The sequence below is a fragment of the Schistocerca nitens genome, chromosome 4, assembly GCF_023898315.1.
Source record: "Schistocerca nitens isolate TAMUIC-IGC-003100 chromosome 4, iqSchNite1.1, whole genome shotgun sequence".
Taxonomy (NCBI): domain Eukaryota; kingdom Metazoa; phylum Arthropoda; class Insecta; order Orthoptera; family Acrididae; genus Schistocerca; species Schistocerca nitens.
Genome location: NC_064617.1, coordinates 941,026,010 through 941,053,542, shown reverse-complemented (window position 1 = coordinate 941,053,542; position 27,533 = coordinate 941,026,010). Strand labels below are relative to the sequence as shown.

The 27,533-nt window shown below is 43.5% G+C and overlaps 1 protein-coding gene across 2 annotated transcripts in view; it reads left to right on the top strand.

Annotated features, from left to right (window-relative positions):
• LOC126253577 (methenyltetrahydrofolate synthase domain-containing protein) overlaps positions 1-27,533 on the top strand; it is a 144,098-nt gene that overhangs the window by 60,886 nt on the left and 55,679 nt on the right. For both annotated transcript variants that reach the window (XM_049955002.1, XM_049955001.1), the window contains one exon: positions 1,295-1,407. In XM_049955002.1, the coding sequence (XP_049810959.1) occupies positions 1,295-1,407 (113 nt within the window). The remainder of the gene's footprint in view (positions 1-1,294; positions 1,408-27,533) is intronic.

The following is a 27,533-nucleotide window of genomic DNA, read 5'->3' as shown; positions in this document are numbered from 1 at the left end:
GTTTCCTTATCCCGGGAAACATTCGGTCGTCAGAGCCTCGTTAGCAATAACAGGGTGTACCGTGCAGCAATCCTTAGCTGCAACTCGGGTAGGTGAGGTTGACATTTGTACAGGAGAGGCTGTTAGAGTCGCTTCACTGTACCTTACGCCCCACATGTTTGTTGTAATATGATATTTCCTCACCAATGTATGGGGACCTTTTTGACAGGCCCACTTTGATTTTCTTCAACTTATAAGGTTTGAAGGTTAATACTAACATCAGTTTCCTAAAGCAGTATGATGCACTTCTCATAAACACACGAAGGAAACAACTTCAAACATTTCTGTACACCACCATATACAGCCTATAGAGCATTTTCGAGTTTTTGTTAACAGAATTGTTTGTTTGTGTAGCATTCTTCATAGAACCAACTTTTTTCCTTTCATTTGAATTCTATATTTTTATCAAATTTAGATGTTAATAACGAAAATTGAATCATAATTTCTTTTAATAAAAGTAACATCTTTTATTTCTTCCCAATGTTTTTGAGGAAGTAATTTATGCTCAGGCACTGACCTTCAGATCCTATTAATTATGAAGAAATTCAAAGAAGGCCAGTCCATGAGATACCCTTCTAAGACCTAGTTAGATGCCCATTGTTGTATCGAATATATGAATAACAAGGACCTTTGATAAGACTAATTTCATTTTTCCCTTGTCCTCTTGCCTTTTTTCTTGTGGCTTCCTATCATACTATGAGAGGATGGTAGGATTATAGGTTCTCACCTTCACAATTCAGAGGAAATTTTATTGCAGTGGGGGCTCCAAATGATGTGTGAATCACCTGTGCGTAATAATGTGATTTGCTTAAAGAAATTCCATACCATCCAGATCTGAGCTAATAGAAGTACATAAAAATTTCTCATATGACAAATTACAACTGTTTCGTGAAATACAGGCAAGAAAATATGCTGTGTGTCGTCATAAAGTTGTGTCCCATCATTGTATATCAAAAGGTTCATATTTACAAATAAGAAAGGAAAAATAATTCCTAGTATTTGGTACTGTTTTACTTTTAGCAACAGTGAGACAACATTGTACTCGTTATTGACAAGAAAAGAAATATTCAGTCATAAATTATTACATACTTTGGAATTACTGCAGAGTTTAAAGTACCTTAAAGAAATTTTGATTGATGACATAAAATGTTAGCTTAAAATTTAGGCTACCCATGTAAATCAGTATTTCATAGTTTAGAACTGATTATGTGCATGATTTAATGCAATGTCTCTTATTTTTATTTCGTTGTTGCAGGACACAGAATAGGGAAAGGTGAAGGATATGCAGACCTTGAATTTGCCATGATGGTTGGAATGCACGCTGTGGACGATAACACTGTAATAATAACAACTGTTCATGACTGCCAGGTACTAAAGGAACATATCATTTAATAACTGTTTCGGAGCCCTTTGAGAAGTGCCAGTCCATAATAATATAATCTAGTTTTTCATTGCACCATAAGAATAATAGACTTGCACATAGGCTAGATGGAAGTTACACTTTAAGTATGGTGTTCATATCAGATTCCAGCACAGACAATTTAATGTAGCACCGATTGAATAAACTGCCAACATTGTTGTACCGTAGAGGGATGTGCGTATGCTAAGTCCTTGACTATTACTATTACCCATTGTGATATTGCACTGTCAAGCAATGTGCTACATGTCTTCACACGTTATAGTGGAAACATGATGCAAATGTACAGGTACTGTAATGACAGTGCTGAAATGGCAAAGTAGTATAGACTTTTTTATACAGACAGAACACTGAATCAAGCTGCAGTTTCATGTGTCATCTTCTAATTACATCCCCGTATGCAGCTGACACTAAAAATAGTTGCAGCACCTAGAATATCTGTAGTAACACTGTTCACGTTTACGTCGCACTTCACTTAGCGTAGACCGGGACTGTGTCCTAGGCATGCCCGATGTTGACTGACTGGGCACGGCCCGTGCTGCTGGAGTTGTTGTTGTTGTTCTTGTTGTTACGCCGGCAGAGGTCGCGTCCGAATTCTCGCGTGCCCTCTGGTGGACGGGACTCTACTTGCGGCAACTACTGCCCGTGACGCGCCGTGCCAATGTGCGCCTCCCGTGATCTTTCTGGTGGCTACTACACTCCTCCTCCTTCGGGGGGTGAAGCCACTGTGATCCACTGCGTCGGAAGGTGGAGCGTCGGGCAGGAGCGATGACCTCCACATCCATTGGATGGCCGGAGTCGAGGGGATCTGCCAACCCTCGAGCTGGAACCTTCGAATACGGCTGAAAGTGACCCACACGAAGAGGCCCCCGTCGTCCCACAACTGGAGCTCGGGACAGAACGGGTGACAAGCTGTCGAACTCCAGATCCCGTTCCACCTCGGGAGGGGCAAGACCCAATGGTGGGGACGAAGGGGAAGGGACAACCACAGGTGAACTAGCCCCCTGAGAAACCGAACCTGCAAGGGGGGCTGGCTCTCGCTGGGGCATCATGAATGAGGGCGATGCCGGTGCTGGAGCTACTGGAGGCTGCCAAGGCGGAGAACCAGCGCAGTGCGGCAGAGTCACAGCGGGGAGAGGAGGTAACGTCCCCTGTGAAACCAATACAGGTGCCGGCAATGGGGAAGCCGGTGTCCGAGAGGTCGGAGGGTGGGTGCCCGAATGTGGGCGTAGCTGATTTTGGTGACGACATACCACCCGATCCCCCGCCTGCAAGGTATAGAGCCGGCGGCCATTTCGGCGCAGGACCACCGCCGGTATCCAACGTGGATTGCGACCAAACCCACGGGCCCAGACCGACATACCCAGTGGAAAGCCAGGTACTTCGTTTTGTGAAGACTGGCGAGGACCCGGCCGGAGGAGGTGCAGCAGAGTCCTAGGTTGACGCCCATGGAGGAGCTCTGCGGGGCTGCGGTCGCCCATTGGGGTGGTCCGGTATGCCGTCAAGAAAAACATCAAGGCTTCCTCTGCAGGAAATTCGTGCACATACTTTTTCATCTGCGTCTTAAATGTGCGCACCATGCGCTCGGCTTCCCCATTCGATTGTGGATGGAAGGGGGGAGAGCAAACGTGCCGAATACCGAAGCGCCTACAAAAATCCTGGAAGGTCTGCAAAATAAACTGCGGTCCATTGTCTGAGACCAGGGTGATTGGCAGACCTTCCACAGAAAAGATTTTCGCTAGTGCCTGGATTGCCACTTCTGAAGTGGTTGAGGAGCAGCGAACCACATATGGGAATCGGGAATAAGCATCAATGACAATGAGCCAAAAGCCATTGAGAAACGGGCCCGCAAAATCGATGTGAACACGTTCCCATGCTTGGGTTGCCGGCGGCCATGAAGAGAACGCTGCCCTGGGAGATGCCTGTTGGCTCGCACACTGGGAACAGGCAGCCACCAAGTGCTCAATTTCTCTGTCAATACCGGGCCAGTACACATGTCTGCGAGCCAAGGTTTTAGTACGGGAAACACCCCAGTGCCCCGCATGTAATAACGTGAGGACCTCCCTTCGTAAACCTGCAGGAACAACCACGCGAGGAGCTGTATCATCGGTAGCCAGAAGGAGAACTCCTTCCAAGACCGAGAGGCGGTCTCGTAGAAGAAAATAATTACGAAGAGGGTCCGAGGCCCGGCCCGGAGGGCGGGAGGACCACCCCTGCTGAATGAGGCGAACTACTTGCCGGAGAACCGGGTCAGCCGCCGTTTCCCTGGCGACTCGAGAACTAGTGATCGGAAAGCCATCAACTGCTTGGCGGGATGCCACATCCAAATGAAAACACATAATCTCCTCTCGATCGAAGTTAGGATCCGGGCCCACCGGAAGACGGGAAAGAGCGTCTGCGTTGGCATGCTGTCCTGTAGGGCGAAAATGAATGTCATAATGGTACTTAGAGAGGAACAAGGCCCAGCGCTGCAGTCTGTGGGCCGCCCTATCCGGAATCTGAGAGGCGGGGCCAAATAACGATATTAACGGCTTATGGTCAGTGATTAACTGAAACTTCGCGCCGTACAAGAAAGGGTGAAACTTGGTAACAGCGTAGACAATGGCCAAAGCCTCTTTTTCCACCTGGGAGTAATGGGCCTGCGCGGGACTAAGCGTTTTAGACGCAAATGCCAGTGGTTGCTCGGAACCGTCTGCATTGCGATGGGCCAGGACCGCCCCCACCCCATACTGCGAAGCATCTGTAGCCAGGACCAACGGCTTACGGGGATCAAAAGTAGCCAAACAAGGGGCTGAAGTGAGGAGGCCTTTCAACGAGGTGAACGCTCGCTCGCATGCAGGCGACCAATCAAAAGGAACACCCTTGTGCAGAAGGCAGTACAGGGGGTGGGCTATAGTGGAAGCCCTGGGAATGAACCGGTGGTAATAGGCTATCTTGCCTAAAAAAGCTTGTAACTCTTTCAGCGAAGTGGGCCGAGGAAGGTTGACGATACCTTGGACCAAACTTCCTAGTGGCTGTATGCCATGCCAAGATATGGTGTAGCCCACATACTCAATGGACGGTTGGAAGAAGGTTGACTTATGCAGGTTGCAACGCAAGCCCACAGACCTGAATTTGAGAAAGAGGGTGCGAAGGTTGTGCAAGTGTTCCTTCGTGCTGCGGCCTGTGACAATTATGTCATCCAGGTAATTAATACAATGAGGGATTGTCGACGTGACATGCTCAAGATAACGCTGGAATATCGCCGGGGCACTGGATATTCCAAAAGCCAACCGCTGGTATTGGTAAAGGCCAAACGGGGTGTTGACGACCGCCAGCCGTTTGGAGTCCTCATCAAGAGGTATCTGATGATAAGCCTCCGACAGATCGATTTTCGAAAAATATTGGCCACCCGCCACGGCGGAGAACAATTCATCAGCACGAGGCAAAGGATAGGTGTCCACCACCAATTGGGAATTAATGGTGGCCTTGAAATCGCCACAAAGACGTAAGTTTCCCGAGGGCTTCTTGACAATAACGAGGGGCGAAGCCCACTCACTGGAAGAAACGGGAAGAACGACCCCTAGGGCTGTCATCCGGTCTAGCTCTTCCTTTACCTGAGGGCGGAGAGCCAAGGGGATCTGTCTCGCGCGTAGAAAACGCGGGCGAGCCGACGCCTTCAACGTTAAGTGAGCTTCAAAATCGGAAACACGCCCCAGGCCCTCCTCAAAAATATCTGGAAAGTCTGAGATCAAAGATTCCAGTGAGTGATAGGGAACGTCTTCGGAGACCAACTGTATGGTGTCAGCAATAGAAAAACCGAAAGCTTGAAAGGCATCCAGGCCAAAAAGGTTAGCGGAGCTCGCATCACTGACAACAATAAAAGTAATAGGCCGAGTGACTGATTTGTAAGTCACGTCGGTAGTGAATTGACCCAGTAGGGGAATGAACTGTTTACCATAACCGCGTAGACGCCGGTAAACGGGCGCCAACGGGGGCGATCCAAGGTCGGAATAAGTTTGTGCATTCAACAACGAAACTGCCGCCCCCGTATCTACTTGCAGTTGTAACCGGCGCGACCGAACCGACACCTCGATAAAGAGTTTGTGGGCCGATGCGTCGGGAGCCTGGCCCGATGAAACTTCCTGAATGTCAACGTCCATGTCCTCTGTACTTCCTTCCTTCGATGCTTTTGAGGCTGAGCGGCAAACTTTAGCAATGTGACCTTTTTTATTACATTTGCGACAAATGGCCCAACGCTGGGGGCACTCTGGCCGATCGTGATGTATATAGCACGACGCACAGGACGGCAACAGGGGCCGGCGGCCGGAATTCTGTTTACGCGCCGTGCGGGAGCGGCCGTAACGGCCGGATTGTACCGCTCGCACGTCGTCCACCCCAGACACAGTGGACGCGGCCGCGCCACCCTGAACCTCCGCGATGTCGCACCACGCTTCCAGCTGTTGACCTGCCGCGTGAGAGACTTCATACGATTGAGCAATGGACAGAACTTCCTCGAGGGAAGGGTCTTCTAACTGCAGGGCCCGTTGCCGGACCTCCCTATCAGGGGCCGAACGAACAATTACGTCGCGTACCATAACGTGGGCATACGACTCTCGCGACTGCTCCGTGACAAAATGACACTTGCGACTAAGACCGTGCAGGGTAGCGGCCCACGCCCGGTAAGACTGATGGGGCTGTTTCTTGCATTGATAGAACTCGACCCTAGCCGCGACAACATGCGTGCGGCGGCGATAATATGAAGACAGTAACGAACACAATGAGTCAAAAGACAAGGACGAGGGTTCCTGCAACGGCGCTAGCTGCCGCAAAACTTGATACAGCGATGGAGATATCCAAGACAAGAAGAGAGCACGACATACCTCCGCATCGGCAACATGAAACGCCTGGAAATGCTGCCGAAGGCGATGTTCATATGCGTCCCAATCCTCCGCCGTCTCGTCGTACGGGGGAAAGGGAGGAGGGAGCTGCGCCGGAGCAGACGGCGTGGAGAGCAACGCCGGAAGCACTTGTTTCATGGTGGCCATGAGTTCCGTCTGTTGCGCAACCAAAACTCGCACCAAATCCTCCATGCCGTAGAGAAACTGCGAAACCGGAACAACGACGCAACACGCGAAAGAACGACCCTACTCGTCGCCAATTGTGTAGTAACACTGTTCACGTTTACGTCGCACTTCACTTAGCGTAGACCGGGACTGTGTCCTAGGCATGCCCGATGTTGACTGACTGGGCACGGCCCGTGCTGCTGGAGTTGTTGTTGTTGTTCTTGTTGTTACGCCGGCAGAGGTCGCGTCCGAATTCTCGCGTGCCCTCTGGTGGACGGGACTCTACTTGCGGCAACTACTGCCCGTGGCGCGCCGTGCCAATGTGCGCCTCCCGTGATCTTTCTGGTGGCTACTACAATATCAGTAAGGAATAAAATTCTGTAACAGTGACACCAAGAAATCCTTCAGTGAGTGTACATGTCGTGGTAGGTCACAGAGTAGTATCTAAACATATCACATGCTGCGTTACAATCTCCTTCAGTACAATACATTTAAAATCTTGTCACTCGTACTTCTTTCTCTCTGACAGCATTAACCATCTCCGACTTTGTAGAAACCCACATGGTACTACAGATAAGATATTTATTGGCCAAGTATTGTAAATGAACATATGGTAGGAGGAGAACACTCACATTCTTGCAATATAGGGGACCAAAACACATCAAAGATGTATCTTTAGTGATTTGATCCCTATATATGTGTGTAACATGATAAAGCACTACCATGTTGTACTTAGGAGGATTATTCAGCACATAAAACACATTTGTAAAGGATTGGTCATTCATGCCTGTCTCATTCAATGGTTCATCAGTCAGTCAGCCTTATTCTATGACTATCAAAGCCATTGCATCTTATTTCATTGGAAAATATACGTGCAACAAGACAGACAAAGAACAACTTTTGTGATTAGCAGATCATTCATGTAGAGAGGGGGGGGGGGGGATTAGGAAGGGAAACAACTTACCTGCAGATGAGTGACAGTTTGTGCATAGGCATATTCTACTATAAACACAAACACTCACTCACTTATAAATGAAAAGTAATGGAAACAGTACAAGTTTATGATTGTTTACATGTGCCTGTGTGCCGCCCATAACTCATCTACAGGTGAATGATATCTTGTTGTCATATGTTATTTGTTGTTTCCACACCTGTGAGTAGTCTAGCTGCGTAGGTCATAGGCACACTGTGATCACGGAACTATTCTTCATTTGCAGTCACTTGCCTGTATCCATGGACATCTGTCTACCTGCCTGTATAGGTAGCAGCGCAACTGCCAGCAGGCTGGTGGGTGCCTCTCTGGGCTTTACACTGGTCACATCTCATGTCCCATCAACCAGGCCATATCGCACACCTTGCTGACCGATCAGCATCGTCACACCTCAGGTGGCTGCCATTTGTTGAGCAACATTCCCATTGGGCACTGACCCTGCAAACACTGACATCGGCTCTTCTGCTTCACCGGTGCTTGCTCTTCAGCTTCACCAATGCTGCCGTTCCTGATGGGCTTCCACTGCATTGACATTGCAGCTTATGTCAAGATTCTGCCGACTCAATGTTGCTGCTTTGTTATCCTGCTCAGCTCTTGCTGCCTCTCCGTATCAGCCTTCAGTCAAGTTGATGCTACAGTATTACCAGGCTCCTGCCAAGCCCACACAGCAGCTTCCCACTGGGCTTCTGCCAAGCTTGTGCTGCAGCCCATGCCGGGCTCCTACTGAGTCTGCAGTGCAACAACATACCAGGCAATAGCTGCAGCCTTCACTGGATGCCAGCAGTACCCACTCCAAGCATCACACCAGGGCCAGCCATAGCACTATGCTGACACCAGTAGGACTGGCTGGTCAGCAACCAGCCTGCCAGATCCGGAGGAGCACTCTCCATTGTAATAACAGATGTCAACTTTTGCCTTGGTTATGCAATAAGGTATTACAGATGGCTATCCGAGGACAGCTGTTTATTTTGTTGTGCCCTTGCCACCACCAAAGAAAAAAAGAGGTCTGGTTTCAGGGACTCATTTGAAAAAGTTAGAGTCTGGGTTGGAATTATATCTAGTGGCTCTCCAGCCAAAACAACAAAGGCTCTCTCATATTTATAGTCCGATCTACGAACAATGGTGGTTCACACTTGTCAAGGCATGGGTGGGGATTGCATTGTTGGTGATTCCAAGTGCCAGTTGTGATACATGCATGTGTTTGCTTTTCACTTGAAGAAAGCATACCTCCTACAAATAATATCTCTCACTTGCTCGTGCAGAATTTATCACTTACCACCACCCACAATGATGACAGCTTGCAACAAATGGGATATAAATTCACTGAACAACTCGTTACAGTCACACTCAGTGCTTGCATTAGCTACGAAATTCACAGCAGAGCACTCAAAACAGTACTGAACGCTCACTGGCTGTCAGAGAATGCGTGATGTAGGTGAACAGAATAAGCCTAAACTTGACCGCTATTTTTTGTGACTCCAAATGTGGTGAGAGTTGTTCAAGTGACAGTAGCCTGGAGACAGAATGTCATGCCCACTGTGTCTAAAATCATACCATTAACTAGCATTAAGGTATCGCACAATTCCATCCTCATCTTGTCCTTTGACTTTCCTTGCTTGTAGCAGGAGAAAACACTTGAGTAAACCCAAAGCACGTCTGCTTTCTGAAAACAAGGATTTGGTGACAGCATTTCTCTCAGACATTTAGCTGTTTTTGTCTTACCCAGAAACAGTTGTATTTCACATGCCTGCTTACTAGTCTGACAGACTGTAATATTTTATCTCTTGGCACCATCATAGCTCTTCTGCTGACATCAATTTGAAGGTTTCCTTCCATTCTGAAACTAGCAACACTTGTTGTGTCTTTACTCATACCAGTTTTCCGAAAACTTCCCATTTCCCTGGGTAGGAGTGAACTGTGAAGTGTCATTAATGTGCATTCATACTCACCACTGGAAACTGCACCAACACATGTTCTCTTGCTCCATCCATGTTAGTTCCAATTGTTCACATGTTGTAAAATAGTGACAAACTCTGTTCTCTTGTGGTTCCACTATATGCTGCAAATCTGCTGTTAACTCTTGCTGTACTTGTCTGTGGTCCAGCTAAGAACTGTTGTAATGGCAACAATGTAAGACTCAATAGTCTATGTACTGCTTGATAAAGTGCTTCTGGCAATGTTGCTGCTTCCATCCATGCTTCACTCAAGCTGTCTACCAGAGAGTGTAGTAACATTGTTACAGCAGCTCTTCCATCCATTAAAATGTAGTTGACTCTCCATTCTGTCCAATTTGTTCCTACAGTATTCCTCATATACTTTCTTCTGATGTCATTCAACACATCCAGCTCTAAATTTGACAACTGTGTGATATGCCACTCCACAGTTGCCCTGTAAGCATCGGTTACTGTTTGTACTTCTTCTAACATTCTGTTCAACTCCTAAGTGTCATTATTATCCATTGTGCTACCTGCATCTAACCATCCTCTCTTTCTCTGTGTCAGTGTTCATGGTATCAAGTCCATTATGGACGTAACTGCTTTCTCAGTGTTTTGTACGAAAGTCGTAAGCTGTGATATTATCTTTGCATTTCTGTTAATAATCCTCTGTTCTCTGCTTCTTCATGCAGCTCTGTAAATGATTCCTTTAACTTACGTATCTCATTCCTCACATATCACGTGTTGCAGGTCAACCTTAATGTCTGCTGGTGTGTAATTAACACAGCGTCCCCATGTTTGCAAAATAACACTCCTGCTTTGAGTAGCTGGTTTTGTAGTGCACCTACTACTTCTCCCCCCTCCCCCTCCCCCAAAGAGGTGTAGAGTCATCAGGATTACAATATTCATCCTGGACATTCTCGGCAGTATGCTACCTGCGGGAAGGAATTTGCATTTCCCCTCCCCCTTTCAGAAAGTGTGCATACACAATTCCCTAGTGCATTCATACTGTTTGACAGCACTCCAGTTCCTGTTCTCTTACAGCCTATAAAGACAGTATTGGAACTCCCAAAATACAGTAATGCTTAACAGTAACAAAAACAAACTCATACTATATCCCAAATATATTACGACAGTGACAAAACTACCTCACACATTATCCAAACCATGTTACATAGTTGTTTACTGAAGTGATATAAGTGCATAAGGCACTTCATGTATACCTTGGTCATGATCAACTTCCACTCTTTACCCCTCTACCCAAGATTTAACACACTGTACTAATGATGATACTGGTTCTTGCAGCAAAGTGTCCACAGTTCCTTTAAATGGCTTAACAGGTACCACATGGACAGTGGAAGTTTTTACTGGTAACTGGAACTTGATGTTGACAGGTGATGTCTCTGTGACTTAACACGTTCCCTAACATCAGATTAGGAGTTTCTTTGTCTTATCCTTTGGTGTATAGGTATACGAGATGTATTCAAAAAGAAACCGAACTTTTGAAATAGCGCGCCAACCAGCAGTAGAGTGCACTGCGGATACTGAGCGCACCTAGCGGCAGGTTTGGATAACAAACTGCCATTTGCCTCGTGTCGCTCAGACAATAAGTAAGCAAACCACTGCCACTGATGTAAGCACATGTAGAGCCTGCTCGTTAGATTACTGCAATGAAGAAGCTTGAAGAACAATGTGTGTGTGTGTGTGTGTGTGTGTGTGTGTGTGTGTGTGTGTGTGAAATTCAGCTACAAACTTGGCAAAACCTTCACAGATACATTTCAAATGGTTAGCCAAGCATACAGGGAGGATAGTATGAGTTGCACGCAGTGCTATGTGTGGTTTAAATGTTTTCAACAGGGCAGAATGTCTGTCTGTGATGATTCCAAGTATGGACGTCCTTCCACATCAACAGGTGATGAACATGTGGATAGCGTTCCTGTTGTGATTTGCGGAAATCATTGTTCAACTGTTCGGGAAGTTGCTGAGGAAGTGTGCATCACCATAGGATCATGCCATCAAATTTTGAGTGAAAATAATGAGATGCATCGTGTCAGTGCAAAATTTGTACCGCATTTGTTGACTGAAGATCAGAATCAGACCTGTGTTGAAATGTGCGAGGAACTGCTTGCCACTGTTAATGACAGTGAAAACTTTCTTCAGAACATCATAACAGGCAATGAGACCTGAGTGTATGGCTTTGATGCTGAAATGAAGATGTAGTCGTCGCAGTGGATGTGCAATGGTTCACCTCATCCAAAAAATGCATGCATGAGTCGGTCAAAGATCCAGGTGATGTTGGTTCTTTTTTCTTTTTTTTTTGCAAAGATATTATCTATCATGAATTTATGCCACATAGTTAGATGGTAAACATTAAACATGGAAGTCTACCAGGGAATCCTAGTGTGCATAAAGGGGTACTGTGAACAGAACGCGGCCTGAATTGTGAGAAAACTATTGTTGGATGTTGAGAATGCGCCAGATCACGTGTCACTCTTTGTGTACAGCTACCTAATAAAATACCACTTTCCCATTGTGCCCCATCCATCTTATTCTCGAGATCTAGCACCAGCAGACTTTTTCCTGTTTCCCAAACTGAAAAACACTTTGAAATGATGTTGTTTCCAAACCATAGAGGACATACAGGACAATGCAATGAGAAACCTGTGCACCATCCTACAAAATTTGTTCCAGGAGGCATTCCAAAACTGGAAGAAATGATTGAATTGATGTATTGCCAGTAGTAGAGGGGACTATTTTGAAGGGGACAATGCTTAAAATGTTGTACAATGAGCGGTAAAGCTGATACAGCAAAACTTCAGTTTCTTTTTGAACACACCTAGTACATCAGCAAAACCCATTGTCCCACCCCTGAAGTAACTTACTAATATGTCATCCCATCTGCTCTTGACACTTGAGCACTTTAATATTTGCTTTTTACCCCTGCCCAACATCCTATGACTTTTTCACAAACTTCTTTACTGAATCACTGTTTTTCACCAGTTTAGGTTTAACTATGGCTAAAGGTGAAGGTCTCTTTCTACTACATACTACCTCGTAAGATCAGAGTTCAACATTACTATGTGCTTTAGAGTTATACACTGACATGATGGACAGGAGTAATGTGTTCCAATCACTGTGATGACTGTTCACATAATAATTCAATGTTTTGGTGATTGTACAGTGAATGTGTTCCATTCTTTCATTCAGTTGAGGGTGAAAAGAGCTAGTTGTAAGCTTCTAAATTTGTGGCAAAAGGCGTAACTTCTGGTCAGATATAAAATTAATGCCCTTATCTGTGATAAGTCGGGAAGACCAAACTATAGCAGCCAGCTCTTCACCATGACCTGTGCCATCATACTTGTTTATCGATCTGGGTTGCAACCATTGTGACAGAATGTGAAAAGTGATCTAAACTGGTGTATTTTAAAGGCTGTAGAACATCCATTCCCACTATTTGAAATGGTTTGGATGCTTTTTGGTAATTTGTAATGACCATTGATGAATAAGATCAGCACATTGTGCACAATTTTTTATATACTGTCCAGCATCCTGTCTCCTTGTTCTCCACCAGAACTTTCTGGTTACCTATTGATCACTTACTCTCCAACCTCCATGACCTACTAAAACGTGGCCATGTGCTTGCTGTAACACTTCATCCTTGAAAGTTGCAGTTACCACCAAGCGTGGTCCGCACTTTGTCATTCTGCACAACAAGCCCTTGTGTTGTAAATTGTGGCCATGTCCTAAATACCTCGCAGTCAGCATCAGCAGCCTGTGCTTCTTGCCATTCAGCATTCCTATCTAGCATTCGTACAACTTCAATTTTCATACTCAAGCCATTGGCATTGCTATGCCTGTTATGTGGTTTATATATCACTTCATAATTAGTTTCACTTAATTTCGGAACCCATACTTTAAAATAATGCTCTAATCCTTTTCACTTAATTTCGGAACCCATACTTTAAAATAATGCTCTAATCCTAGTAACCACTTCAATGCAGTGTAGTCTGTTACAGCTTTAAATTCTCTCCTGTACAGGTAATAATGGAAATACCTAATACCATAAATGACAGACAACATCTCTTCAGTAATGCCCTCAGTCAACTGTTGATCAATAAATTCTTCCATTATAGACTGTAGGTGCTGAGGGACTCTGTATGGCTTCTTGTACAGAGGAGAGTTATTATCCACTGGTATCATACGTTGCATTACTGGTGTTGCTAGTGATGGTCAGCCAGGATTAAACAGTTGTGCAAGTCAGAGTAACAGTGCATTCATAGCTTATTTATCACTTCCCTTTAAATGTTTCACCCTCTCACATAATGCAGATGCATTGATGGTTTGCTTGTGGCAAAGTTCTCCACTCAACCTAGCTAGATCGTCCTGATCTAGGATGTCCAATTTGGCACTAAGTAATTTCTTTGGTAGACTCAGCTGGTCAGAGCTGGAGTTATACACATTTACCAGAACCATATAATCTCCATCTATTTCCTTCACACTTACCACGCTTGTATGCATGAAACAATGTGACATATACATGTTGTCATTGCATTCCAACAACATCGCAACACGTAATCTCACACTTGGTAGGTCAGTACTTACAGATACACAAACTATCATTCCTGTAACTGTCTGCACTTTATCATACAAATTGAGGTTTAGTGCATGCATCTGCAGTTTGTTTGATAACACCTTCATGACTAGTGAACCTTTCGTTGATGTAACACTTGCAGTGGTCATTCCCAGCTGAAACAATGCTGCACTGAGTTCGATAGTATGCTGCGAAAAGTCAATTTTTTTGTTCTGCTTATCCATAAAATCAAGTCCTAAGATTACACAGTACCCCTCACTGGTATATTGGCAATACTTCCATATGTTACTGAAAATTTCTCTCCTCAACACTGAAACTGTGCAGTGTTGACCCCAGTGTCACACATCATTGTCCCTACCCCAAGTAACCTACATTGTGGAGATTTTAGACTCTTCCCACCCAGGAGCTCCAGACCAGCTACCAACACATGAGCCCCTGGGTCCACCAAAAATCTATGTTCCATTCCATTTACAGTGCCCAGCAAGTAACATTCTGCATCTGCGTTCACTTTTGTAGTACTCTGTTTTACTGGAACGCTGTCAGGGTGGTGAGGAATTCCCATTAGCATTTAACAAACCATTGCCCCGACACTGATCATTTTCCTTCTTTTTCTGACAGTCTCGCATACAACGCCACATTTATGTGCTTTCATAGCATTCTGGTTGACAGCATGGCTTCCTAATGTGGTCCATACACCCGCATCTATATCATTTCACCTCAGAGGTAAAGACATTTTATTTTGTCATTAGGTCACTATGTTGATGCCTTCAAGTACCATAGCAACCATAAGCAAGTGTAGCAACCATAATAGTGGTGGCTAAATCCCTCAGGTATTCCATTCTCACACTTGTTGACATATCCACTGGAAGCCCCTCAGAAATACATACAGTGCCCTGTTCTTTGCTTCCCTCAGAATAATTCTGTCTGCTTCCACATTGTGTGTCAATTCATAGGTTTGTGCATTGATTTTCATAATTCTGTCTGAAAGTGCTTCCACTGACTCATTCCATTTCTGTAACAAACCATTAAGCTGTTCTTTAAAAACCCTCATGGTGTTTTGCTTTTGGCAATGTTGACAAAGCCTCTTTGTAAGCTATTAACATTTATATGCTTTATTCAGTCCAGCATGATATGTGATGTAAGTTTTTGTATTGCAGATCAATCATAACTTGACTTATGCAAGTGTGTCTCATCTGACCAATTACCTGACTTAACCACAGCTTTTGGGTCACTAATAAACACTGACATATCCTCAGTTGATTTACCCAAAAAAGGACTTAATACAGGGCTTAACAACTGGCTGGTTTTGAGCGCGAGTACTCGCGTCTGCTCAGGCACGTGCTCGCGAGCAGCTGCAAGGTCGCGAAGTAGGGAGGGAGGGGAAATGCGCGCGCACGTTTGGATAGGGCCGCAGCGTGCCTATTGAATTCGCGCCGACTGTGTAACGTTTAAAGTACTACGATCAGCTCTTAAACAGTCACTTCGCTGGTTAAGAATCATGTGAAGTCGCCGTTGTGTAACCCCAACCATGCTTTCGCAGTTCAACCCCCATTGGGAGGAATTGTATCTGTTTACAGAAAAAGATGATGTTGCAAAATGTTTTGTATGTCACAAAACGCTGAATTCTTTTACGAAATTTAATTTGCAGCGACATTATATGTCATACCACGCGAAAGACTACGGATGTGGAAAATGTGATTGACCAGATCGTGCACAGGAAGTTATTAAATTTAAAAGGAAGCTATCCGAAGAAGATCTGGACGACGAAGAAAAATCTACTGAGGCAGCTCTCAGAGTGGGTTACAAAATTGCTTTGCTTTTAGCAAAATCGCTGCGCCCCTTAACTGATGGCGATTTAATAAAAGAATGTTTGGTAGTTGCAGCGGAGCATTTGTGTCCATCTCAAGTTGAACAATTTCGGATTGTGCCATTATCTAACATGACCATTATGCGTCGCATACAGGACATGGCAGACGACGTCCAGAGCCAGCTTGCAGATATCTGTAAAGATTTTATGGCGTATTCTCTAGCTCTGGACAAAAGTGTTGGTATCACCGCAACAGCGCAGCTTGCCATATTTATTAGAGGTGTTAATAGAGATCTTCAGGTGAGGGAGGAGCTCCTCGATGTAGTAGCCATGAAGAACACTACAACCGGAGGTGATATTTTAAGTAGCGTTGAAGAAAGTGTTGAAAATATAGGATTTTCGTGGAATTCTTTAGTTTCAGTGTCTACAGATGGTAGAGGCATACACTAAGCTAGTAAAATTATGTGGCACATCTACATTCTCCTTTATTTGTTTTATTTGTCGCAGTAATAATTCGTGAGTGATATCCCTGCAGGTGGCCGCGGATTTACGTCGACTGGCGGCAGCTGTTGTGTACCCCACGTGACTCTCCCCACTCTCCGCTCCGGTCCGGTAGTGGGGGTAGCGTGCTCGCGCTGCTCCGTGCTCGCACCTTGCTGCTCACAGCTTGCTCCGCGAGCACGTATGTTGTGAAGCCCTGACTTAATAGATTCGCTGCAACAGGATCTATATAAGAAATAAGAACATTAACCAAAGCTTATGCCTCCACTGACTTGGCCTGTCTACCTTCATTCACAGCTTCCAAAGTGCTCACTTGTCTTTATAATGTGGCTATTTCTCTCCTGAAAGCTTCAGTCACTTCTTGTGCCATTGCTGTTCGTGTTTTCGCTATTTGTGCAACCCCCATTTAAGAATACAATCAAAAGTAAGGAATAACAACAGAAAACATACAGCCAGGGAAAAAATTACTCTTACTTTATGATGTATCATGGCCCATTGTGATTCAGAGCACTGGTGTGATTCATAGCCAAACCTTCTGCATGTGTTACAGGTAGTTGGCGCTGCCTGTATACATGACAACTCAAGCCCATCTAATTTATAATACTGGCACTTCACTTGTCAGAGACCGATCTCCCTATAATTACAGTTAAATTGTGAGAGACCTGAAGATTTTTGCCACTTTAGGAGTATCAATTTTAAACTGCTGTCAATATCCTGCTTTCAACCATGGCATTTTTGGGCTTTCAAAAAATAAAAAATAAATGTGGTAAGTGGCCCTCAACTACGTACCCTCTGACTCAGAGTTGAAATATTAAAAGTTTTGGCTGGTTTCATTGTGTAGAGGCTGGGATACGTAGTTGCCGCATTACAAGTCAAACACTGCCGAGTCTACAGTATACAATATGAATATACACATGAATCGAATGGTCGAAGATTCCTATCACTCGGCAACTGCGAATTTTGTATGTTACATAGATGTTTATAAATGAAAGATTGCAATTAAATAAAATCTGCAGGTACTATTTTAACAACTTTAAATGAGTACAATATCAGAAATACCTTTAAGAATGCCGTTTATTACTGCAAAACACTTATTGGTGTCAATGGTCCAGCAGTTAAATAAAATATAAGTTGAATAACAGGGCAACAGTAGATTCCTACTTCATGTAATTAGTTATGAACAACAACATAGCTCGTGAGATATTCACTTCCAAGTGCATACTACATCTTCACTGCAGAAGCCACAGAAGTCTCACAAGTGCACAAGTCGGCACTACAAAATATTTCTTTCTCCCGTGACCACGCGCAAGCTACTCCACTCTCCAAGTCTTTCCGGCAACTGTCCCCCGCTGCTTCCCATCCAGCACACTCTTGTGTCCTGTCCAGTACTCCCAATGCTCCTCCCCCACTTCCATACAGTCTCCCCATGAACGAGCACTATGACTAGCTAAAGCACTCCCGCCATTTCTCCAAGCCAACGCACACTCACAAACATATTGAAACACATACAAAATACTGAATTTACATTTAAATAACTTGAAAGTAAATAACTATTCCTACGGCTGGACCGTAAACACTATCTGACAACACTCTCTAACACACATTATAAAATACGTAAACAAATCAAATAAACATATATCAAAGGAATAGAAACAAAAGGTAGACCAGTAGCCTAATGTCTCTGTGCTTTCTAAAATATTTAACCAATTTATTCATGAATAGTATATATCAGGTATAAACAAAGACATAGCCGAATAAATATATTGATAAGCACGCTGCTACCATTTTTTCATGTAACTGTGGTGTACTTATGGCCTAAGCAATCAATAGTAATCGGCCACTTTGATCTCCAATAACTCATGTACTATTCAAGTTACATGCCTGTAGTTCATAGCAGTTTCAGTTTACACTAATAGCTTTCTAAAGTCACGTTGATCAACAAAATTGGATGAATCGTTTCGATTTTGGAAATTCATTGCTGGGTGTTACTTGTATAATTTACAGTCAGCTACTAAACTTTAAACTAATAAAGATATTGAAAATCTGATTACACCATCAGAATCATTGTGCAGATAATGGTAATGTACATGTTTCTTCTTTAAGGTATCATGATTCCTCTGGCTATTATTAATTTCTACATGAACTGTGAAATGTCTGCCATTGTGGTTTCACGAAGTCTGCCATCTTGGGCACTCCCGGCATACAAATCTCCTTCATCGACACAAAGCACAGTCCTCATCACAACGTCAACATGGAATTCCCATTCACGCGGTCGGCCTGCACCATCTGCTGGGGCTACCTCTATTGCTTCAGCCAATGCTTGGCACCACGCAGCCGCTGACAAGCCACGGCCCGCCGAGAGGCCCCCGTGCGGCCACGCCAACTCCGAACTTAGAATATTTTTACAGTGCCATAACTCGTCAATTACCTCAACCCTTACAACAAACAACAGTCACCAAAACAAAAGAGTGGCACCGCAAACTTGTACTGCTGTACTGCATGCTGTGGCTGAAGACGCTGTCCCGGATACAGCTGCAGATGCCAGTGACCAGTTCTGCCACCACATGAAGTTGTGCCAGACAGCAACACTTCTGATGTTAAATGGAATGACTGGGTCATCCGATGGTACATCGGGTGGTGGTTGTGGGCGGTTATGGTCAGGCTGTTGATGGACCACCACCCCTGGGTGCAGATGAGTAAGGGCTTGGTGTGCAGGTGCCTGTCTGACATTAAAGAAACAAACATTTATTGTCCAACAGTACACAGACAGTGCAATGACATTCCAGGCCAACCATGGCAGCAGGGTGGTAGCAGCAGATGCCCAGTCATGAAGCCACCAACATCAGTGCATGGCTCACATTGTTGCGGCAGAGGTGGCAAGTCATCTTCCGCATATCAGCTACTCTGTCCAGTGGCAGCTGGGCAGCACTGCACAAGATGCCCCATGGCATGCTGATTAATGTTGCAGCCTCTAGATAGGAGAGGCACCCAGCAGCGGTGGAGTAATCCCACCGGAACAGAGACTGCTCGGCAGCAGGGAGACAGATCACCTTTGCAATGGAAGAGTGACTATATGCCATGCTTTAGGCCACCACATGGCCCATTAGTCAAAGGTGCCTAAGTCCTCCACATTGGACTCAGCACGAATGGCAGCACTGCAGTTAACAGCATCCAAATCCTCAGAATGGACTGTCAGCTACGTGAAAGCATGTAGAGTGTTAAATGAGTAGACGGCAAACCAGAATATATCCCTCCTTGTTGCAGGTGGCCGGCAGATTGTGCTCCGAAAATGAGCAACATTTATACTGGCATGGCCTGTGCTTTTTATGCTGCTGTACTGATTTCTTCACTTCAACTCATAACAGGACTACGAACTGGGCATAGGGAAATCAGGCCATTTGAATTAGGGATGCTCCGTCCTTCTGCTGTGTCCGTGATTTGGCTCCTCGGACTGCCCGATCTGGCTTTGGTGTTAAGTAACAAGTTCAGTGATGCTTCTGTAATGCTGCAACATCAGCAGACTCTCTTTGTTGAAATTCCGTCTGGCTGTTATGACTTGACCCGGTTTCCTCAGTTTCATGCATTGCTAGGGAAAGTGCCTGAATTTTACTTGGGTGCACCAGTTATGCTATTACATGTTGCAGCACCACATAGTTTCCTTATCACATGCTTATGTGCAACAAACATTTTCTTCCTCACTGTTGAGTTACCTCAAAACATGATACCATATGACTTCAGTGAATGAAAATAGGAAAATCATGTCAACTTTTTGACATTTTTATCTCCAAAATCTGTTGTTATCTGTAATCCGAAAGTTTGAGAGCACATAAGTTTAAGGAGATCTGTAACATATGACCTCCAGTTCTGGTTCTTATCAATACAAACACCTAAGAATTTAGAATATTCTCCATCCTTTATTTGTGTACCTGTATGCACAGTAACAGCCTATTTGCATTGCAAAGAACCAGTTATTTCTTTTCACTTGATTTGTGTTTTCAAATGTAGTACTTTCTCCATGATGTAACAGTATTATGAAAAGGATAGTTCTACTCACCATACAGCAGAGATGCTGAGTTGCAGATAGGTACAACAAAAAGACTGTCACAAAATGAGCTTTCAGCCAACAAGGCTTTTGTCGGAAAAACGCACACAAGCATGCAGGCATGACTACAGTCTCTGGCAGCTGAAGCCAGACTGGCATTTGCATGAGTTTGTGTGTGCTTGTTGTCTTTTTTTTACAATGGACTTGTTGGTTGAAAGCTCATTTTGTCACAGTCTTTTTGTTGCACCTATCTGCAACTCCATATCTCAACTATGTGGCGAGTAGCAACTATCCTTTTCATAATACTGTTACATTCCATCCTGGATTTTCCATTGTTTACTTTCTCCATTATGCTTGAATAAAATACCCACATTATCAACAAGGAAAACCATTTCAGCTTCTTGGATATATGAAGAGAGATCATTTATAAATAGCAAGAACTAGAGCCAACCTACTGTTGATCCCTGTGGATCTGTAGTGACTGTCCACCATTCTGAATATGTTGTTACTTCACATACTCTCACTGGGTTTCTTGTTAACTGAATATGATGAAAACCAGTTACCAAAAGATTTTTGATACCATAATTTTTAACTTCTCTAAGAGAATACTGTGAATTGTAGTCACACACTTTTGAAAAGTCACAGAAAATACCAGTTGGCAGTATTCTCTTACTTAAATTTAGTATAATATGATTCGTGAATTGAAAAATAGTATGTTCTTTAGAGAGATCCTTTTGAAATCCAAACTGAGACAGAGCAAGTATCTTATTTTGAGAGTTATGTCTCATGATACTTGCATATACATTGAAGCACTGAAGAAACTGGTATAGACATGCATATTCAAATACAGAGATATGCAAACTGGCAGAATACAGGGCTGCGTTCGACAACGCAATATAAGACAACAAGTGTCTGACACAGTAGTTAGATCACTTACCACTACTACAATGGCATATTATCAACATTTGAGTTTGAACATGGTGTTATAGTCAGCACATGAATGATGGGACACAGCATCTCCGAGGTAGCAATGAAGTGGAGATTTTCCTTTGTGACCATTTCACGATTGTACTGTGAATATTAGAAATCTGATAAAACATCAATTCTCCAACATCGCTGCAGCCGGAAAAAGATCCTGCAATAATGGGACCAACAACGACTGAAGAGAATCATTCAGAGTGAAATAAGTGCAACCCTCTCGCAAATTGCTGCAGATTTCAATGATGGGCCATCAACAAGTTTCAGCATGCAAACCATTCAATGAAACATCATCAATATGGGCTTTCGGAGCCGAAGTCCCACTCATTTACCTTTGATGACTACACAACAAAGTGCTCTACGCCTCGCCTGGGCCCGTCAACACCAACATGGGACTGTTGATGACTGGAAACATGTTGCCTGGTCGAACGAGTCTCGTTTCAAACTGTATTGAGCGGATGAACGTGTACATGTATGGAGACAACCTCATGAATCAGTGGACCCTGCATGCCAGCAGGGGACTGTTAAAGCTGGTGGAGGCTCTTTAATAGTGTGGGGCATGTGCAGTTGGAGTGATATGGGCCCCTGATGTGTCTAGATACAACTCTGACAAGTGACATGTACGTAAGCATCCTGTCCGATCACTTGCATTGTTTCATGTCCGGTGTGTATTCCAACGGATTTGAACAGTTCCAGTAGGACAATGCGACACCCCACATGTCCAGGATTGCTACAGAGTGGCTCCAGGAACACTTTTCTGAGTTTAAACACTTCCGCTGGCCACCAAATTCCCCAGACATGAACATTATTGAGTGTATCCAAAATTCTTTGCAACATGCTGTTCAGAAGAGATCTCCACCCCTCGTACTCTTATGGATTTATGGACAGCCCTACAGGATTCATGGTGTCATTTCCTTCTAGCACTACTGTAGACATTAGTCAAGTCCTTCTGAATGTGCTCATGGGACCCTACACAATACTAGGCTGGTGTACCAGTTTCTTTGGCTCTACAGTGTGTAATCCTTCCCAGTGCCTTGAGGAAAGAGTAGTGAGACTGGTCGGTAATTATTAATACCTGTCATATCACCTTTCCTATAAAAGTCTGACGGTAGTGATATATAGAATATGTGACTGAGAAACTTCATATGCATGAAGAACATGATTTTTGTAATTTACTTGACGTAGCAACTCCAGGAGAGTTTCAGGTTTTCCATTATCCTATTGCTTTATCCCTTGAACTGCCCTTGCCAATCTTCTAAGCTGTAATATCCAAGAAGCATTATGCTTGTGCTCATCTGAATATGCAAAAGGTTTTACCTGCCTTGGTCCTCCATATAGTGGGTGAACATTTATTCACCTCGTTAATAACATCAGGGAATTGAAAGGCAGGGAGTCTGTACCTTGCTACCGGGCATCTGGCAAAGATTACAGGGAATGATTACTCCTAATCATGACAGGGGTATTAGTACAAAGTCTGGAGGTAGATGGAAGAGTGCTTGCTCAGTATTTTGGGATCAGTTTAATGAGGAATAATTTTTTATGTATGTGCAATACATAATATTTATCGAATAGAAAATCACACAGAGCTCAGAGTTGGGGAGGTGCCCAGCTTTTACCATGGAAAATCATCAAAGACAAATGCATTGAGTTGGAGTTTGTTCTGGCTACCATCTGAAATTAATACAGGATACACTATTTACAAACCAAAAACCTGCAGCTCATAACATACAAATGTTGTCTTTTCCATTGGTGCCCATCGATGAATGACTGTTTCCCAAAAGTTTCCTGGCTGCATGCAGAAGACTGATGTCTGTACATGCACCCCCACCTCACTGCTAATAACAAAGTCCTCACTTTCCTTAACTGATTTCCCAGTTTCTCTTTTAACAATTCCCTACACATATATTTAATTATATTATCCAAATTACACAGTCCAGTCACATTAATGTGACTATCATCTGTTTGAGATCAATGGCAATAACCACTCACAGACGCAGGTTGCAGTACTAGCAGTGGAGGGGTGTATAAAATGAGTTGTGGGGATGCAGTAAACATTGCAGTAATGCTCATAATGCAGAAACAGAATGATTTATCAGATTCCAAAAGGGCATGATCATTGGCTTTCAGAGCGAGAGTGGAAGCATTTACGAAACAGCCAAGTTTGTAAACTGTTTGCATGATGCCATGGTTAAAGTGTACCACGCATGGCATAGCATCCAAAAACACTGCCGAGGCAACTGTGGTGACCACGGACCATAGACGACGTGGGTGAATGATGGCTGCAGAGATGTGTGTGAGTAGATACATGTGCAGCTGTCTCCTCAATGACCATTCAGCGAATGTTGCTGTGTAAGGGCCTTTGCAACAGGCACCTGGTTCATGCACTCATACTGACTGCTGTTCATCAGCAATGAACACTGAAATTTGCATACCACTACTGCAACTGGATGTCCACTGAGTGGTCAAATGTGCCCTTTACAGATGAATCATGTTTTATGCTCTGTGGGACAGATGGCTGTTGGAGTGTATGGCATGAAACGTCTGAAAGCAAACACCCTGCTAAGACTGTTGCAAGAGTCCGGGCTGGAGGAGGGAGCATTATAGTCAGGGAATGCTTTCATGGCATCCCCTGGGTGATTTCATCATTCAGGAAGACACACTGGATCAACACATGTATAAATCTATCTTAGAGGATCATGTCTACCTGTACACACAGTTTGTTTTTCCTCAGCACAATGGCATTTACTAGCAGGACAATGCAACATTTCACACAGCTCGCAATTTTAATGTGTAGCTCAAATATCACCAGGCTGAGTGTACCATAGTTCCCTGGCGACCAAACCCCCTGGATTTAAACCCAATTGAAAATCTGTGGGACCACCTTAATCAGGCTGTTTGCACCATGCATCCCCTACCCAGAAACTTTCCACAGCTCGCCATGGCACTGCAGTTAGCATGGCTCCACGTCCCTGTTGGTACCTTACAGAATCTCACTGACACTCTTACTGCACATTTCACAGTGGTCCATGCTGCGAAAGGTGGGTATTTAGGCTTTTGACACGTGATCACATTAATGTAATGGGATTGTGTGTTAATGTCAAAATTTACACACAGGTTTTTTTTTAAATCTCTTTATTCAAGACAGCACAGTATGTCTTGAATATGAATTCAGTCCTACTTCTCTGTTTGTCCTATCCTAACTGTTTCATACTATTTCCAACTCAATAACGAACTCTATTTACAATGTTAAGGAAAATCAATGTGTCCCCCAGTGCCTGAAGCTACAGCAAATACACGGTGTTCCAGGAGGAATTGCCAGTGTTCAAGGATATGACAGGAACGGTCATTGAAGCAGAAAATATGGGCTCTAAAATGTGTACCATGAGAGCCACTGAGCACTTGTTCAGTGGAAGAGATGTGTTTCACAGTAGTGAAGACGAACGAGTGCTCATAGCTTGTTAAGGTATGCACTTTGTAGCCCATGTTTACTGTACTTCTTTTTGTTTTGTTTTGATCTGCACCATTCACTTACAGGTTTGTAATTGACCAGTTGTTTATGTTGAATTCCTCAATGGTATAGAAGGAGTTGTTAAGCAGATACAACTTTACCCTACATTTGAAAACACATTTGATGTCTGCCAGACATTTTATTTCAGTGAGCAGATTATTAAAGAGTTTTATAATAGTTTTTCACTCTATTCTGTGCCAAAGTTATATTTACCATAGGGAAATGCAGATTATTTTCTCTTCTAGTATTGTATTGGTGAATATCTCTACCACTCTCAAACTGCAATGTATTGTTGGCAACAATTGTCAAGAGTGAAAAAATTTAGTGTGAGGCTGGTGTTAATATTTCCAATTGTTTTAATAGATGCTTGCTAGATGTTCATGCATGAACTCCAAATATAAGTCGAATTTCTCTATTTTGTGCAATGAATACTTTTGTCAACACGAGGAGTTACCCCAGAATAGTAGCCCATAGGATATCCCCAAAGTTAACAGTTATTCTTATGGCAAAAGTAGCTGAACTTAAATATATCATCAGGTCTAAGCCTCTTCTTTTTGTACTTAATTCATAATAAGTGTTTTTTCCATTATACAAAACTGGTGAAGCTATATTTTGTCTAGCTTTAAAATAGTGTATTTGTGCAAAATCACTTAAACACTTTACCGAGCGAGGTGGCGCAGTGGTTAGCACACTGGGCTCGCATTCGGGAGGATGACGGTTCAATCCCGGGTCCGGCCATCCTGATTTAGGTTTTCCGTGATTTCCCTAAATCGCTCCAGGCAAATGCCGGGATGGTTCCTTTGAAAGGGCACAGCCGACTTCCTTCCCTAGTCCGATGAGACCGATGACCTTGTAGTTTGGTCCCGTCCTCCAAACAACCCCAACCCAACTTAAACACTTTGTTAAATCATTATTTATAATTTTTCTTCAATAATTACTGTACCTTCAGCAAGAAGGACTAATTACGCCTCCTTATTCAAATAAAATGGTAGTTGTTTAACATAGAGCAACAGTAATAGGTCCGTGATGGAACACTGCAGAAGGCCCATTACGATTTGTCCCAATGAAGATGGTATAGTGTCCCTGATTGTATTACTCTGACACCCCCATGTAACCCTTCTGTATCCTGTTTAACCAGGCATATGCTGAACCACGGATCCCATAAAAACTTAATTTATCTAATAGCATATTAGATTTCCACAACAAAATTCCTTCTATAAGTCACAGATCCCTGCACAGATCATTTCTGTTCTCAGTGAAGATACAAACAACTTCTTCATCAGAGCAACCCTTTTGAAATTCTTACTGTGATTGAGTATTCCCTGGTGAGCAACAATCCCCATGTACATTACCTTCTCAAAAATTTGAGAAATTATGTAAGAAGCGAGGCTAGCTGGTAGTTAACCGATGTCTGTGGAGTTACGTTTCTTATAGAGAGAATTAACAAAGGCTTATTTTAATCTGGGGAAATACCCTGCACTAATTATGGGGCCACAATTTGTAATGTCTTATAGGAGATTTCTACGACTCCATAGGAACTTTTTCTTTTGAAGATCATGATGATCTTTGTTATTTCTAATGGGGATGTGTGAGAAATTTTCATTTCTCTAACTCTTCTTAGTACTGCTTCTATTTTACTTTCACTTTTAAACCCCTTGAACAAGTTTTCTCACCCAGTTTTAAAAAGAAATTAATTAAAATAAATCTGCCGTACATGAACTGCTATGTATATTGCTCCCATTCTCTGTAATAGAAACAATGTCATCATCTAAGGTTTCTTTCCCTGTGTATTTTTTAACAATATTCCATATTCATTTGATTTTATTGTCAGACCACCAATTTCTGACAATGTGTGTACTTTTTAATTTTTTTTACAACTTTTCTTATATGTTCGCTCCTTATAATATGAAAGTACTCTAGGGTAATTACTTATTCTGGCTAGTTTGTAGCATTATCTTTTTCAGCTTGTAGCTTTCTCAAAGCAGGATCATGTGATGATATTGGGTGGAGTGGGAAAGAGTATTGATAGGGATCAGAGCTACATTATTGAGTGTGACCTGGTGAAAATAGCCTCTGCAACAACCCATACCAGTATTGGGCTGGTGCCCACTTTCGTGCGGCATGATCAGCCCTAGTTGAACCGCTCTGTCCTGAGGGTAAATATGGAGTTGGATCAGTTGCGTAGGGCGGCCACTCTGTCAGACACAGGATTGGTTCCTGTCGAGGCTACTGATGGGGGGGATTTCACAAGGCATGGCCTACACCTCAATAGGAAAGGGAAGGGTAAACAGACAGGGTTGTTAGCGAAATCCATAAGGGGGGACACTAGTACTCATGGATGTACCTCTTTTTTAGAATAATATCAGTGTCCAGTGAGAAGTTCGGGCAGGCAGGTAGGTGCTAAAGAGGTCCAAACCTCGCAAGATTCTCACAACAGTAAAGTAAATAATAATGTTACCATACTTAACCAAAATATTGGTGGATTAAAGAAAAAAGTAGATTCTCGCAAATGTAAAGGAAAACATAATGTTACCATTTTTCACCAAAATATTCCAGGATTAAAGAATAAAGCAGATGAGCTCCTGCTTTGTTGAGATGACATTGAATCTGATAATGTAATAGATATACTTGCCTGTCTGAGCATCACATTGTGTCTGATATGGAAAAGGTAAATATCAGT